Source organism: Eumetopias jubatus, unplaced genomic scaffold (genome assembly GCF_037043125.1).
Source record: "Eumetopias jubatus isolate StellerSeaLion01/CBP00866 unplaced genomic scaffold, mEumJub1_p1.0 scaffold_7, whole genome shotgun sequence".
Taxonomy (NCBI): Eukaryota; Metazoa; Chordata; class Mammalia; order Carnivora; family Otariidae; genus Eumetopias; species Eumetopias jubatus.
In genome coordinates, this window is record NW_028274813.1 from 121,784,722 (window position 1) to 121,800,980 (window position 16,259).

The 16,259-nt window shown below is 43.4% G+C and overlaps 1 protein-coding gene across 1 annotated transcript in view; it reads right to left on the reverse strand.

Annotated features, from left to right (window-relative positions):
* Positions 1-16,259, reverse strand: part of PDE8A (phosphodiesterase 8A) — a 154,706-nt gene that overhangs the window by 56,250 nt on the left and 82,197 nt on the right. Inside the window, exons 5-6 of the mRNA XM_028089437.2 lie at positions 15,647-15,701; positions 9,633-9,721 (exon numbers count right to left, since the gene is read on the reverse strand). Coding sequence (XP_027945238.1) covers positions 9,633-9,721; positions 15,647-15,701 — 144 coding nt within the window. The remainder of the gene's footprint in view (positions 1-9,632; positions 9,722-15,646; positions 15,702-16,259) is intronic.

Genomic DNA, 16,259 nt, shown 5'->3' on the forward strand with positions numbered 1-16,259 from the left:
AAAACAGTATATCATTCTAATTTTCATTTCTTTGATTACTAGTGAAGCCGAATATCTATCTTTTCACATTTTCTGGCCATTAATATCTCCTGTGAACTGCTTGATCACGGCCTTTTTAATTCTTCTACTGGATGTTTCCATTTTTCAACTGATCCATCAAATCTCTTTACATTATTGGGTTTTAACCTGTCTGTCCTATATGTTACAGATATATTCTCTCCCCAGTATGTTATTTATCTAAAAATGTAACATTATTGGGGTGCCTGGGTGACAGAGTCAGCTAAGTGTCTGACTCTTCGTTTTGGCTCAGATCATGATCTCAGGATCGTGAGATGGAGCTCCGCCCCCCCCCCCAATTGGGCTCCATGCTCAGCAGGGAGTTCTGCTTAAGATTCTCTGTCCCTCTCTCTCTGCCCCTCCTGTTCATGTGTGCTTTCTCTCAAATAAATAATCTTTAAAATAAATATAAAAATGTAACATTATTTAAGGTTTTTAAAAGAAATTGTAAACAAGCTTAACATTTTTATAGTGTTTAATCTGGCTCTCTTCCTTTACCCAATCTGGCTTTTATGCCATGCTGAATTTAAAAAGACTTCATCATCCAATTACATATGTTCACTTATATTTTTAGTACTCATGTAGCCCTACTTTTTAACATCAAGTCTCTAAGTCACTGGAATTTATTTTGGGGTTAAGTGTGAGATCAAGATATAACTTAATTTTCCTTCCAAACAGTTAACAAGTTTTCACAATTCTATTCACTGAAAGTCTGCCCTTTTCCATGTTGATTTAAGCTGCCATGTTGATCATATGCTAAATTCTTAAATATACTCAAGTCTATTTCTACACTTTACATTCCAGTTAACTGATCTAGCAATAACACAAAGGTGCTTCTTATAGCTTGTTAGCACATTTTAACATCCGGCAGAATAAGTCTGGATTTCTCCCAGCTCTCTAGCCCCACATCTCCCCCTTCCCTTCATATCTTCATATGGCCCTTGATAATGGACTTTTCCCTTTGGTTGCCAGCTGGTGCAGAGAACAAAGCAGGGCACGATGGCAGATGCGGACAGAGAGGCAAGCAGAAGATGCACCATAGAGACCTGTGTAGGCCATACCTTAGAGCTTGGACTTTGTCTTAAAGGCAATGGAGGGCGGAGCAAGATGCCGGAGGAGTAGGAGACCTAGATTTCCTCTGGTCTCAGGAATTCAGCTGAACAGGGATCAAACCATTCTGAACACCGACGAACTCAACAGGAGATCAAAGAGGAGAGTAGCAACAACTCTCTGAACAGAGAAGCGACCACTTACTGGAAGGTAGGACATGCGGAGAAGTGAATCCGGGGTGATATTTGGGAGGATAGACGGCGGGGGAGGGGGCATCCGTTGGCCGCTTCTGGCAAGTGCTAGAGCCGCGGAGCACAAAATCGGAACTTTGAGAAGTTGGCTCCGCTGAGGGACGTCGCTGCAGTGGCTAAGCGGGGGCTGGAATCCTCCCGGGACAGTGTGGTCTCAGGACCCTCGGGGTCACAGAAAGACCGGGGGTGCCTGAGTGCGGCAGAGCTCCCAGGGATCGGAGCGGGGAAGCCGGCTGCAGAGACGGAGCCGAGGCGCGGGCTCTCAGCTCAGGGTTGCCATAAACTGTGATCCGTGGCCCAGTCGGGCCACTGCTCCTCCAGCAGGGACCCAACAAGCGGCAGAGCCGGGGAGACTCCCCTTTCTCCCCCAGGAGGAGCGGCGCGGGAGCGCACCACAGGGATCTGCTGGGTTTGGAGACTCCACACGGGGTCGGGTGCCAGAGATACAAATGCTTGGTCACAGGCCGGGTGAGCACGGAGTGCGGCCGGAGACCGGGGAGACGGGAGTGACTGCTTTTCTCTGGGGGTGCACTGAGGAGCGGGGCCCCGAGTTCTCAGCTCCTCCGGGTGGAGATTGGGAGGCCACCATTTTCGCCCTGGTCCTCCAAAGCTGTACCGAGAGCTTGCAGGGAACAAAAGCTCCTGAGAGCAAACCCGAGCAGCTTGCTTAGACCAGACCGACAAGGGCGGGGCAATTCAGCCTCCAGCAAAGACATATGGAAACCACGGCAACAGGCCCCTCCCCCAGAAGATCGGAAGGAACAGCCAGCAAGCCAAGACCAAGTTTACCGATCAAGGAGAACGGGAGAACTCCAGCGCTAGGGGAATACTACACATAGAATTCACGGCTTTTTTTTTTTTTTACCATGATTCATTAGTTCATCAAAGTTAATTTTTTTAATTTTTTTTTAATTTTTCTTTTTCCCTTTTTCAACCAACATCTTATTGATCCCTTTTTTAAAACAAACATTTTTTATTTTTCATCTTTAGAGTCATATATTTTATCCCTTCATAGTAGCTACCCTTATTTTTGGCATATATTTATAAGTTGTTCTCTCTTTAAAATTTTGAGATACAGTTTCTTCTAACAGATCAAAATATACCCTAAATCACTAGTGTATGGCTTTGTTCTAGTCTCCTGCCTGACCACATTTTCTCCCTTTTTTTTTTTAATCTTCTTTCTTTTTTCAAACAACTTATCAATTTCTTTTATAAAATCTTTTATAACTTTCATCTTTACAGTCATCTTCCATCCCTTCATTGTATCGACCCTTATTTTGTACATATATGTCTTTCGTCCTTTAAAATTTTAGGAGGCACATTTTTCTAACAGACCAAAATATGCCCAAAATCTAGTGTGTGGCACTGATCTATGCACGAGCCTGATCATATTTGATCATATTCTGCTTTTTTTGTATTGTTCTGTTTTTGTTTTTATCTTTTTTTTTCTTTTTCTTTTTTTCTCTTTCTTTTTTCTTTCTTTCCCTTTCTTTTCCCCTGGTTTCAGGTCTTTTCTGATTTGTATACAGTATATTTGCTGGGGACATTGTTAACCTGTAGCATTTTGTTCTCTCATTCATCTATTCTCCTCTGGACAAAATGACAAGACGAAAAAAATCACCTCAGCAAAAAGAACAACAAGTAGTACCGTCAGCCAGGGACCTACTCAATACGAACATTAGTACGATGTCGGACCTAGAGTTCAGAATCATGACTTTAAAAATACTAGCTGGGCTTGAAGAAAGCATGGAAGTTATTAGAGAAACCCTTTCTGGAGAAATAAAAGAACTAAAATCTAACCAAGTCGAAATCAAAAAGGCTACTGATGAGGTGCAATCAAAAATGGGGGCACTAACTGCTAGGATAAATGAGGCAGAAGAGAGAATCAGTGATATAGAAGACCAAATGATGGAAAATAGAGGCTGAGAAAAAGAGAGATAAACAACTACAGGATCAGGAGGGCAGAATTTGAGAGATAAGTGATACGATAAGACGAAACAACATTAGAATAATTGGGATCCCAGAAGAAGAAGAAAGAGAGAGGGGGGCAGAAGGTATATTGGAGCAAATAACAGCAGAGAACTTCCCTAATGTGGGGAAGGAAACAGGCATCAAAATCCAGGAGGCACAGAGAACCCCTCTCAAAATCAATAATAATAGGTCAACACCCTGACATCTAATAGTAAAACTTACAAGTCTCAGAGACAAAGAGAAAATTCTGAAAGCAGTTCGGGAGAAGAGATATGTAACCTACAATGGTAGAAATATTAGATTGGCAACAGACCTATCCACAGAGACGTGGCAGGCCAGAAAGGACTGGCAAGATATCTTCAGAGCACTAAATGAGAAAAATATGCAGCCAAGAATACTATATCCAGCTAGGCTGTCATTGAAAATAGAAGGAGAGATCAAAAGCTTCCAGGACAAACAAAAACTAAAGGAATTTGCAAACATGAAACCAGCCCTCCAAGAAATATTGAAAAGGGTCCTCTAAGCAAAGAGAGAGCCTAAAAGCAGCATAGATCAGAAAGGAACAGAGACAATATACAGTAACAGCCACCTTACAGGCAATACAGTGGCACTAAATTCATACCTTTCAATAGTTACCCTGAATGTAAATGGGCTAAATGCCCCAATCAAAAGACACAGGCTATCAGATTGGATTCAAAAACAAGACCCATCAATATGCTGTCTGCAAGAGACTCATTTTAGACCCAAAGACACCCCCACATTGAAAGTGAGGGGGTGGAAAACCATTTATCATGCTAATGGACACCAAAAGAAAGCTGGGGTGGCAATCCTTATATCAGACAAATTAGATTTTAAAACAAAGACTGTAATAAGAGATGAGGAAGGACACTATATCCTACTTAAAGGGTCTATCCAACAAGAAGATCTAACAATTGTAAATATGTACGCCCCTAACATGGGAGCAGCCAATTATATAAGGCAATTAATAACAAAAGCAAAGAAACACATTGACAACAATACAATAATAGTGGGGGACTTTAACACCCCCCTGACTGAAATGGACAGATCCTCTAAGCAAAAGATCAACAAGGAAATAAAGACTTTAAATGACACACTGGACCAAATGGACTTCACAAACATACTCAGAACATTCCATCCCAAAGCAACGGAATACACATTCTTCTCTAGTGCCCATGGAACATTCTCCAGAACTGATCACATCCTAGGTCACAAATCAGGTCTCAACCGGTACCAAAAGATTGGGATCATTCCCTGCATGTTTTCAGACCACAATGCTTTGAAACTAGAACTCAATCACAAGAGGAAAGTCGGAAAGAACTCAAATCCATGGAGGCTAAAGAGCATCCTACTAAAGAATGAATGGGTCAACCAGGAAATTAAAGAAGAATTTAAAAAATTCATGGAAACCAATGAAAATGAAAACACAACTGTTCAAAATCTTTGGGATACAGCAAAGGCAGTCCTGAGAGGAAAGTATATAGCAATACAAGCCTTTCTCAACAAACAAGAAAGGTCTCAAATACACAACCTAACCCTACACCTAAAGGAGCTGGAGAAAGAACAGCAAATAAAGCCTAAACCCAGCAGAAGAGAAATAATAAAGATCAGAGCAGAAATCAATAAACTAGAAACCAAAAGAACAGTAGAACAGATCAACGAAACTAGGAGCTGGTTCTTTGAAAGAATTAACAAGATTGATAAACCCCTGGCCAGACTTATCAAAAAGAAAAGAGAAATGACCCAAATCAACAAAATCATGAATGAAAGAGGAGAGATCACAACCAACAACAAAGAACTACAAACAATTCTAAGAACATATTATGAGCAACTCTATGCCAGCAAATTAGATAACCTGGAAGAAATGGGTGCATTCCTAGAGATGTATCAACTACCAAAATTGAACCAGGAAGAAATAGAAAACCTGAACAGACCTATAACCACTAAGGAAATTGAAGCAGTCATCAAAAATCTCCCAAGAACCAAAAGCCTGGGGCCAGATGGCTTCCCAGGGGAATTCTATCAGACATTTCAAGAAGAATTAATACCTATTCTCCTGAAACTGTTCCAAAAAATAGAAATGGAAGGAAAACTTCCAAACTCATTTTATGAGGCCAGCATTACCTTGATCCCAAAACCAGACAAAGACCCCATCAAAAAGGAGAATTACAGACCAATATCCTTGATGAACATGGATGCAAAAATTCTCACCAAAATACTAGCCAATAGAATCCATCAGTACATTAAAAGGATTATTCACCACGGCCAAGTGGGATTTATCCCTGGGCTGCAAGGATGGTTCAACATCTGCAAATCAATCAACGTGATACAATACATTAACAAAAGAAAGAACAAGAATCATATGATCCTCTCAATAGATGCAGAAAAAGCATTTGACAAAGTACAGCATCCTTTCTTGATCAAAACTCTTCCGAGTATAGGGATAGAGGGTACATACCTCAATATCATAAAAGCCATCTATGAAAAACCTACAGCAAATATCATTCTCAATGGGGAAAAGCTGAGAGCTTTTCCCCTAAGGTCAGGAATGCGGCAGGGATGTCCACTATCACCACTGCTATTCAACATGGTATTAGAAGTCCTAGCCACAGCAATCAGACAACAAAAAGAAATCAAAGGCATCCAAATCGGCAAAGAGGAAGTCAAACTCTCACTCTTTGCAGATGATATGATACTGTATGTGGAAAACCCAAAAGACTCCACCCCAAAACTGCTAGAACTCATGCAGGAATTCAGTAAAGTAGCAGGATATAAAATCAATGCACAGAAATCAGTGGCATTCCTATACACCACCAACAAGACAGAAGAGAGACAAATCAAGGAGTCGATCCCATTTACAATTGCACCCCAAACCATAAGATACCTAGGAATAAATTTAACCAAAGAGGCAAAGGATCTGTACTCAGAAAACTATAAAATACTCATGAAAGAAATTGAAGAAGACACAAAGAAATGGAAAAATGTTCCATGCTCATGGATTGGGAGAACCAACATTGTGAAGATGTCAATGCTACCTAGAGCAATCTACACATTCAATGCAATCCCCATCAAAATACTATCCACTTTTTTCAAAGAAATGGAACAAATAATCCTAAAATTTGTATGGAACCAGAAGAGACCCCGAATAGCCAGAGGAATACTGAAAAAGAAAAGCAAAGCTGGTGGCATCACAATTCCGGACTTCCAGCTCTATTACAAAGCTGTCATCATCAAGACAGTATGGTACTGGCACAAAAACAGACACATAGATCAATGGGACAGAATCAAGAGCCCAGAAATGGACCCTCAACTCTATGGTCAACTTATCTTTGACAAAGCAGGAAAGAATGTCCAATGGCAAAAAAGACAGTCTCTTCAACAAATGGTGTTGGGAAAATTGGACAGCCACATGCAGAAGAATGAAACTGGACCATTTCCTTACACCACACACAAAAATAGACTCCAAATGGTTGAAAGACCTAAACGTGAGACAGGAGTCCATCAAAATCCTAAAGGAGAACACAGGTAGCAACCTCTTCGACCTCAGCCGCAGCAACTTCTTCCTAGAAACATCGCCAAAGGCAAGGGAAGCAAGGGCAGAAATGAACTATTGGGATTTCATCAAGATAAAAAGCTTTTGCACAGCAAAAGAAACAGTCCACAAAACCAAAAGACAACCGACAGAATGGGAGAAAATATTTGCAAATGACATATCAGATAAAGGGCTAGTATCCAAAATCTACAAAGAACTTATCAAACTCAACACCCAAAGAACAAATAATCCAATCAAGAAATGGGCAGAAGACATGAACAGACCTTTTTCCAAAGACATCCAAATGGCCAACAGACATGAAAAAGTGCTCAACATCGCTCGGCATCAGGGAAATCCAAATCAAAACCTCAATGAGATACCACCTCATACCAGTCAGAATGGCTAAAATTAACAAGTCAGGAAACGACAGATGCTGGCGGGGATGTGGAGAAAGGGGAACCCTCCTACACTGTTGGTGGGAATGCAAGCTGGTGCAACCCCTCTGGAAAACAGTATGGAGGTTCCTCAAACAGTTGAAAATAGAGCTACCATACGATCCAGCAATTGCACTACTGGGTATTTACCCCAAAGATACAAATGTAGGGATCCGAAGGGGTACGTGCACCCCAATGTTTATAGCAGCAATGTCCACAATAGCCAAACTGTGGAAAGAGCCAAGATGTCCATCAACAGATGAATGGATAAAGAAGAGGTGGTATATATACACAATGGAATATTATGCAGCGATCAAAAGGAATGAGATCTTGCCATTTGCAACGACGTGGATGGAACTGGAGGGTGTTATGCTGAGTGAAATAAGTCAATCAGAGAAAGACATGTGTCATATGGCCTCACTGATATGAGGAATTCTTAATCTCAGGAAACAAACTGAGTGTTGCTGGAGTGGTGGGGGGGTGGGAGGGATGGGGTGGCTGGGTGATAGACATTGGGGAGGGTATGTGCTACGGTGAGCGCTGTGAATTGTGCAAGACTGTTGAATCGCAGATCTGTACTTCTGAAACAAATAACGCAACATATTTTAAGAGAAAAGAAAAAGAAGAAGATAACAGGAGAGGAAGAATGAAGGGGAGTAAGTCAGAGGGGGAGACGAACCATGTGAGATGATGGACTCTGAAAAACAAACTGAGGGTTCTAGAGGGGAGGAGGGTGGGAGGATGGGTTAGCCTGGTGATGGGTATTCAAGGGAGCACGTGCTGCATGGAGCACTGGGTGTTATGCATAAACAATGAATCATGGAACACTACATCAAAAACTAATGATGTAATGTATGGTGATTAACATAACAATAAAAAACGGCAATGGGGAGGTGCAGAGCCGACACACAAGTGGAGTTGCATGTTACTGTGGTGTGGACAATGACAAGGAGGAGTCAAGAAAGATGTAGGGAGACTAACTGATGGTTCAATAATCCAGGTAAGAGAAAAGAGTGGCCTAAAGAGGGAGATAAGTGGGCATATTCCACAGATACTCAGGAAGCAAAATCAACAGGACTGGGTGAATGACTGGTGAGGGCTGTGTGAAGGAGACACAGTGGTTTCAGTCTAGGACCACAGGGGAGATAATGCTGTATTCACTAAGCTAAGGTATTCAGGAAGAAAAGGTCCGAAGTTACAGTTAGATTTGGAGGAGAGACAATGACTGCAGTTTGGAAAAGGCTGATTACAACCTGAAGGATTCCCTGTGCTGTGTGCTGCTTGTAAGGTCTCAGATCTAACGCACTTAATCTCCCTGGGTGTCAGCTGCTGCATCCTGACGGGACCAAATAAGCTCTAGCATCACTGACTGCTCCAAAATCCCGCTTTACAATCTCAGAGTGGTCGGTAGCCTAGTTCACTGGAGGGATGCTGCAGTCAGCCTGCATCCGGAGTGACGGAGGAGCAGGCCTCAAGGCAGCCATCCACCTCAGTTTCCTGGCAAAATCCAGCAACAAAACTTTTGGACACTTTACTAGCCTTGAAACATGTCTGCTCGCCAGAACTTCTCTGCTACCTCAACCTTCATTTCCTTTGGTCTGTGAAGTACTTTCCTTGCCTGCATGGGGAACGCTGTGCTGGTGGTCCCTACTGATCTTCCTCCTCCAAGGCCTGACCCCCTTATCTCTGCCCTGGGCATATAAAGAGTGATTTCATTCTCCCCTTGATCCCTGGAAATATTAAAGAACAGCAGACCACTCACGGAGGAAACCTAGGATGACAAAGAGCTGCTGATTTTTTTCTCCTTCTGTCAAACTCATATAATTTTACTAATTTTTTGCTTTTCCTATTGTACGAGGAACTAGGTTTCTACTCATTTCACTTAAAAAAACAAAAAACAAAAAACAAAAAACTGTTGCTCAGGAGCAAACTATAAAATGCTTACCTGTGGAGAAGAAAACATGTCACCTAGCCAAGATAACTAGTATTAATAGGTTGGGTGTATGTATACAAGTTTTTTTTTTTTCCCGTAAAAAACTAAACAGATAATTCAGTATATACTTTTACAGTCTGCTTTTTCATTTATGATTCTTTTGGAGCCCCATCTTTAAGTGTGAGTCTCCCATCACTAAAGTAATCACTTGCTAGACACCCAGGCAGACGCCAAGAGTCTGGATCAGGAGCGTTGCCAGGTCACCACCCCCTTCCATTTCAGCAGGAGGTCAGTTAGAGCCTAAAGAGCCCCAACCCAAGACCTCACTTGCAAAGCTGCCCTGTGTGGTGTGACGTGGGCATTACAGAAGTGGCGGGATTAATTACCTGAGTTTTAGCTGGGACCGCACCTCTCCGAACTCCAGCTGGAGCAGTTCATTGTAACAGGCCATGAGGCTGGGGTTTTCCACATACCTCTACAAAGAGAAGGGAGTTGTTGTGGATAAACAAATGTGCATCTTTAAATTAATATGTCTATCAATAAAAATAACTCTTTTCAACAGACTTTTCAAGCGGGTAACCGAAATCTAAAAAATACATCATCTTTAGTGATAAACAAGAACTGAGAGATGAAAACCTGTGGGTACCAAATTAACTTTTAAGAAGGCAGGGCTTAAGAATGCTTTGTTTGAGGTAAGAGGATTTTGGTTGTCTGCATGTCACTATCGGAGGCTAGAATATGTAGAAGGAAGAAATGTATTAAAGTCCTATTTATATTAACTTCCAGAGTATATTCCCTTATTCAAGCACAGTGTGCCGTCCTCCTTACAGCTGTTCGAGCTCACAGTAAGCAAACACACGCTTGCACTTCTCTTTGCACCAGTATTTCACAAAGACAACCCCCACTCAGGCGATATTTTTCTACACTCGCCTCTAATCACAGCTCAACCAAGCCATCAAAGGATGCCCTCCATGTGAGAGGTGCTGGCAGAGCCATGGCTTTGCCCAGCAGCTCTTACTGCTGTGGACAATGACTACCTCGTATAATAACATTTACATAAAGGAAGTACCGCACCACAAAGCAAATTACGCAGTTCTGAGAAGCGTGGACCCATTCCACCACCAAATTATGGATTCCACAAAGACATCTCAGAACTCACTGTGTTCTGTCACATGGTTCCATTCAGGCAGAAGAAATATCTGGGAACATTGACTCACCCCTATTTCTATGACCAGCGCTCGCTTTCACTTGCGCAATGCATGGCTGATGCTCTAACGGAGAGGAGGTGGCTGAGGCCGAAGAGGCAGGGCAGGGCCTCTACGGGCCACCACCTCCAAGCCAACACCAGACCGATCTGCAACATGGGCCCCTCAGAGAGCTCTTGCCTTTGCCACAATGAAGGTGAATAGCCCCCCATTTAAACAGTGATCAGGATCTTGTCTGAGTGTCAAGCAAGCTAACGACCCAGCCCCAGGTTCGTGCCCTACAAACCGTATGACCCTAAATGAGGCCCCCAGCCCTCCTGGGCTGGCTTCCCCACTTGCAGAACAAGGCTGTCCTGCTCGTAGCCACCGTGGGTGACCACGAGAACCGAGTGAGGCGGTGGGCAAAAGCTCTCTACCCGCAGACTGCTGTGTCCCTGGGAGGGGAGGGCAGAAGGCAAGGATGGCTGGCCATGGGCATGGTGGTCCCTAACCTACAGGCCAACACATAGGCCTTCTCACTCACAGAAGTCAGAGAGGTGCCAGGCCTACAAGCTCTCACCTACTGAGAGAGGAGGAGGGCGCTGGCCCAGCCCTCCGTTCCTGGTCAGCCCCGACTCCACAGAACCCTGGAGAAGGCCGTCCACCCGCAAGGGCGCCTACTGCTGACCGGGCAGGAACAGGGAGAGATTCCTGGGCACAGCGCTTGTGCCACTGCCAGCAGACAAGGGGGTGGGGACTGGCGCTGTCCAAGGGCCTGCCTGGCCTCACCAGCTCTGCAGGTGAGATCCTGGGATGTGGAGACATGTGAATTTATAAATGGCCTCCCAGGCACGCAACCAGATTTTTCACTGGGTATGAATGTGTATACCCAAACTTCTTTACTCCAAAGGCAGACATCGAAATTACAAAATAAGCACATGGGACCCAATATAGAACATCTTGCCCCTGCTTTCTGCCCCTCCCTCGCTACTTCTGCTCTGCTTCGGAACATCCAGTCTTCCCAGCCCTTCTCCAAGTATGTCCCAAAGATTCCACGAGGCATGGAGGGCAGAGAAGGGCACCGGGTCCAGGGACGCTTGGTAATCAGCTGTGCCGCTCCTACTCCTTTGACAGCAGCTAGCCTCCTCTCCCTACCCCATCCCACCAGGGGGGCCAGGCCACAAATCCTATGGACTCCTGAGCTGACTCAACCTTGCTTTCCCAGAGCCTTTATCACGCCCACCTTGCTGGGCCCCACCTGGTGGTTCTCAACCCTGGGCTGCTATTAGAATTACCTGCAATCTTACAAACTAATACCAATGTGCAGGTCCCTCCCAACACCACCTGAAAGAGACTCTCTAAGGAAGCTTTTCAGGGGATTCTCACGCACAATCAGCACTGAGATACACCAGGCCTGAACCTTTCAGATGTTAGTCAGCAAATGCTTGGCTGCCACCAGGTCCAACTGAGGAAGCAAGCAGGTCTCCATCCATCCTGAAATCCTGAACGATGGCGCTAACTCATAAAATAGTTGACTGCCCGCTCAAGACCAAGGACCCCACTGCAGGGTTGGCTTTTAGGTCTAGGGCTGACTCAGCCGTTGGCACCACTGCCTACCAGCCATGGGACTTGGAAGAGTCACCGTGCCCTCTGTCACCTCAGTATCCTGTTGGTACGTGAAGGTACGGGACTCTGCTTAAAGGAAGATTAGTTTTCACTTGTGGTCTCTGAGGACTGGCCATCCACTTGAATTCATCATCTACATAATGGTGAGCCTGCTGCTCCCTCCTTATTTGCCAGGTCATGTCTCTCTACAATGACTACTTTAAAGCTTCTGTACTTGGGGACATGCATCCGAGAGTGGTTCTAGCAAAGGCTTCAGAGGACCCCTTGACTGAGTGTGTGGGTGAGAGGGCGGAGAATGTGTGCATCAGCCGCTCTTGCATTTTCAAGTCAGCTTCATGATAGCTCGATTATACTAAGAAAATAGAAGGACTGAGGTGTGCTATCCCTTCTCCCAGGATGCTCTCTCCAGTCCACACAGCTGTGCCAGGGTGCTGCCTTGTGGGGAACTCCCAGCACCCATCTATGCCCTTTCAAAGAGACCTCATACAAACATAAAGCTTCATGTCTTCTGGTGGCTGTCAGTAAGCAAAGAATCCAAGGAGGGCACATCATCTATCCCCAAGTTTCACTAGAAAGTGGAAGCTTCAGAGGTCCTTGCTAAAAAACAATTTTTAAAAATAGCCAGTTTTGAAGCTCAAAATAATAACATAAAGATTTTCAAAGTTAGCTGGGGCAGTTCTCCTTGTGTGAATGCTTTGCCCAGTAGGTTGGAGGTCGGGCATGACCTAGGATCCACCAGCAAGAGGTGATCCACAGCTTCGCACCCCAGACTCTGTACTTACAGGAACACTCACCTTCACACTGGCTGACTTGGGCTGTTCTCAGACAACTTAGTATGGATTCCTGGAGGTGAGGCAATGGGGGCAGGTGTTGATATGGGTGTATGTTTTGGGGGTTGTTAAAAAAAAGGGGGGGAACCACAAAACCAATAATATTCTAATGTGTGCTTTTTATATAACTGTGCGTGTGTAAGCTCCGTGTTACTGGATAACACTGTGCGTGTGTAAGCTCCGTATTATTATTGGAATTTCTGTGCCCTTTTTGTCTGCATTTACTTGCTACCTTTGTTCATTTATTACTAAGCTTTTATCACTTTGTCTTAGAAATGTCATATAACTACACTTCATAACCCAGTCCAGCAGCATATCTTTTAAAAAATGGGAGAAATTAGTCCATCCACATGCATTTGATTTTACTCCTTCTATCTTGCTGTGTCTTCAAGACTGGTTTCACACTGCTGCTGCTTCTTCCTTGTCAGCCAGTTTGACCAAGTTGCTATAAATTTCACAGTTCCTCTTGTGAATTTGGAAGGTTTGTTAAACTTTTCTATTAATGGTTACCTTCCTTCTCACTGATCTCAAAGGCCGACACAGATTCCTCTACTACTATTTGAAAACAAGATGCCAATCACCCCCAGAATCTACTACCTCCCAGAGAACAAATGTTCTGTCTGCACATTTCCCAGATGAACACTTCGGAATACTTTCATTGCCTGCTCTGCCCCCACCCTCCGTTTGCTAGATAAAGCCCTGAGAATGCTTTTACCTCCACCTCCTCCCCACAAAACTTGAAAACGCCTATGTTTGCTAAGAGAGTCTAGCATTTAAAGACCTATTCAAATTTTTCTTTTGGTGTGTCCCCTCTGTTTTTCCTTTTAGGTCTAACATGACGCCTAGATAGATAGAGATCATATTCGACTTACATTTCGTACGTCCTCTAACTATAAACAAAGCTCTACTGCAGGTTATTCGTGCACGCGCAGGGGTGGAAGGGCAGGCCGCAGAGATGGGGAGGTGGCAGGCGGGCATGTGTGCACGGCAGGTTCGCAGCTCCCCACTTCCCTCTACGTCATCCCTCCTCCCTCCTCTTCAAGTTTCTGTTCGAGTTCATCTGTTGTATCAGTGGGGTCCTTTCTCAATTCTTTGCCTCAGAAGGACACTTGGGGAAACAGGACTCTGAATTTTATGCCCTGAAAGGTTAACAAGGACTCGGCTGTGCACCCTGCTCCTGCTGTCATCTCTAATCAGACTACACATTACTAGGACTGTTTTATACTGTAACTGTGTGCTTATATTTACCCCCATGTTCAGCAATTTCTGGCTTCATTCCTTCTTGCATTTCCAAGACTTTCACTTGGGAATCACCTCCTTCTGCTTGAAGCACACCCCGTACCAACTCTTTCCATTTCCACATTGCTGAAAGTGTGTCAGCCTCCTCCTTGAAAATCTTCCTGCTGGCGTTACCGCTCTAGGTGAGCAGTTATTTCATCCCATTCAGAGTACGATCCCACTGTTTCCTATTTTCCATTTATCACTGCTGAGAGGCTAACCGTTAGTCATCCTTCTTCTGAAGGTCATCTTTTTCTTCTGGTGAGATTTTCACTATGATGTGTCTTCTTTTTATTTACTCTTCTTTGGATTTGCTGGAATTTCTGAATCTGTGGACTATAGTCTTTCATCATTTCTGGAAAATTCTCTTCAAACATCACTCTGCCCCATTCTCTCTCCTGTCCTCCTGGAACTCCAGTTACATATACGCTGAACTCTACACTCTATCCTCCACACTTCTTAACCTCCCTTATTTTCTATTATTGAATCTCTGTGTTACATGCTGGATAATTTCTTCAGACCCACTACGTTTTAAAATTTTCAGTTATAATGTGGTCATTTCTCAAAATTCACTTATGTTCTGCCTAGAATTGGCTGTGTCACTTTTTATAGTTTTCCCATTTCTTGCAGACATTTGCAAGCTTGTCTTTTATTCTTTACATATAATAAGCATAACCCCTTTATAATTCAAGTCTGATGATTCTGGTGCCTGTGGGCCGTGAGGGTGTTCTTGCTGTCCTTCTCCCACTAGCTCTCACTTGCAATGCCTCATCTGTGGCCGGGTCAGCTTCCGTGCAATGCTGCCTGCTGCCTTTGAGCGATTACTTGCAGAGATTCTCTGAGGCCAGAAATAAAGGTGTCTTGCTCTGGAGAAGATCTGTATTCGCTTCTGCCAGGTACCCAGGAATACGACCTACCACCTAGAACCACTTTAAACTAAATTTGTGGCTTGGGGTGTCTTGACTACCTCCCAGATATAAATTTAGGCCACAAATCTGCCCCAGGATCAGCCTTACATAAATTCTCTCCATTGTGACTCCCAAGGCTCACTGGCAACCAGCTGACCAAAGCCTTTAGAAGCCTTTTGGCTTAGGGAAAACCAACAGATCGGTGCTGAGGATGGAGAGGGAGTCATGTTTGGGCTGCCTCATTTCCAGAATCCTTGCTGCCTTTCAAGTTGCACGTATACATGTCAGCGTTACAACAACATCTCGTGTGGCATAACTCTTAATGAGTATGCCATTAAAGGAGATTTTATGATGTTTAGATGACTTTGGCAGGCATAATTTTGAGAGAGCAAAAACGTAAAATGTTGTAGATTATTAAGATTACCAAGTTCTAAAGTTAAACTACACTGTAACAGCACAAGGACAACAAAGTTTTTTCTTCAAATGAATTCAAAACTTTTGCTGGCTCTCAACAGAGATAAAATGTAATTTCTCAGGCTGAATTATATTGCATAACAAAGAAGTGGGTACAAACCCTTGTAAAGCCAGCAGCAATGAGGGGCATCACAGATGACTCTTCTCTATCCGTCCTTCAAAAGAACATAGTAAAGGGTTAGAGACCGTTTTTATCAATTACAGCTCACCGCTAACTTTTCACTAATTTATGTAATACTAGGACGATCATATGTTAAATACCTTTTGATGAATTCGATTAATATACCAACCAGAAGTGTAAAATTGAAAATAGTTTTCTGTTTTAGTTCTGAATGTCACTTTCTGGCAATGCTTGAAATATGGAGATTCTGCACTAACAGCCAGAATACAGAAGTAACCACATACCTATTTGATATGTAAAAATTTTAATTTAAATTCTTCCCCATTTTCTTCTACTTGCATTTCTTTAAAAAAAAAAAAAAAAAAAGTCTTTTCTCCCCTGAAAGCTCTGGAAAAAAGTTTAAAGGACAAAGAATCCTTTCTTCTATCTACAAAAGTATATAAGCTAAATAACATTTGAATACTGCCCTTCTCCTAACATATTTCTCTTCTTTGCTTACCTCCAATTTCCCCCGTGTATATATGAATCAAAGCTTTGTAGATACTTGGGAGTCAGAAAGCCCTTGGGAGGCATCCCTGGATAACATTTGTAC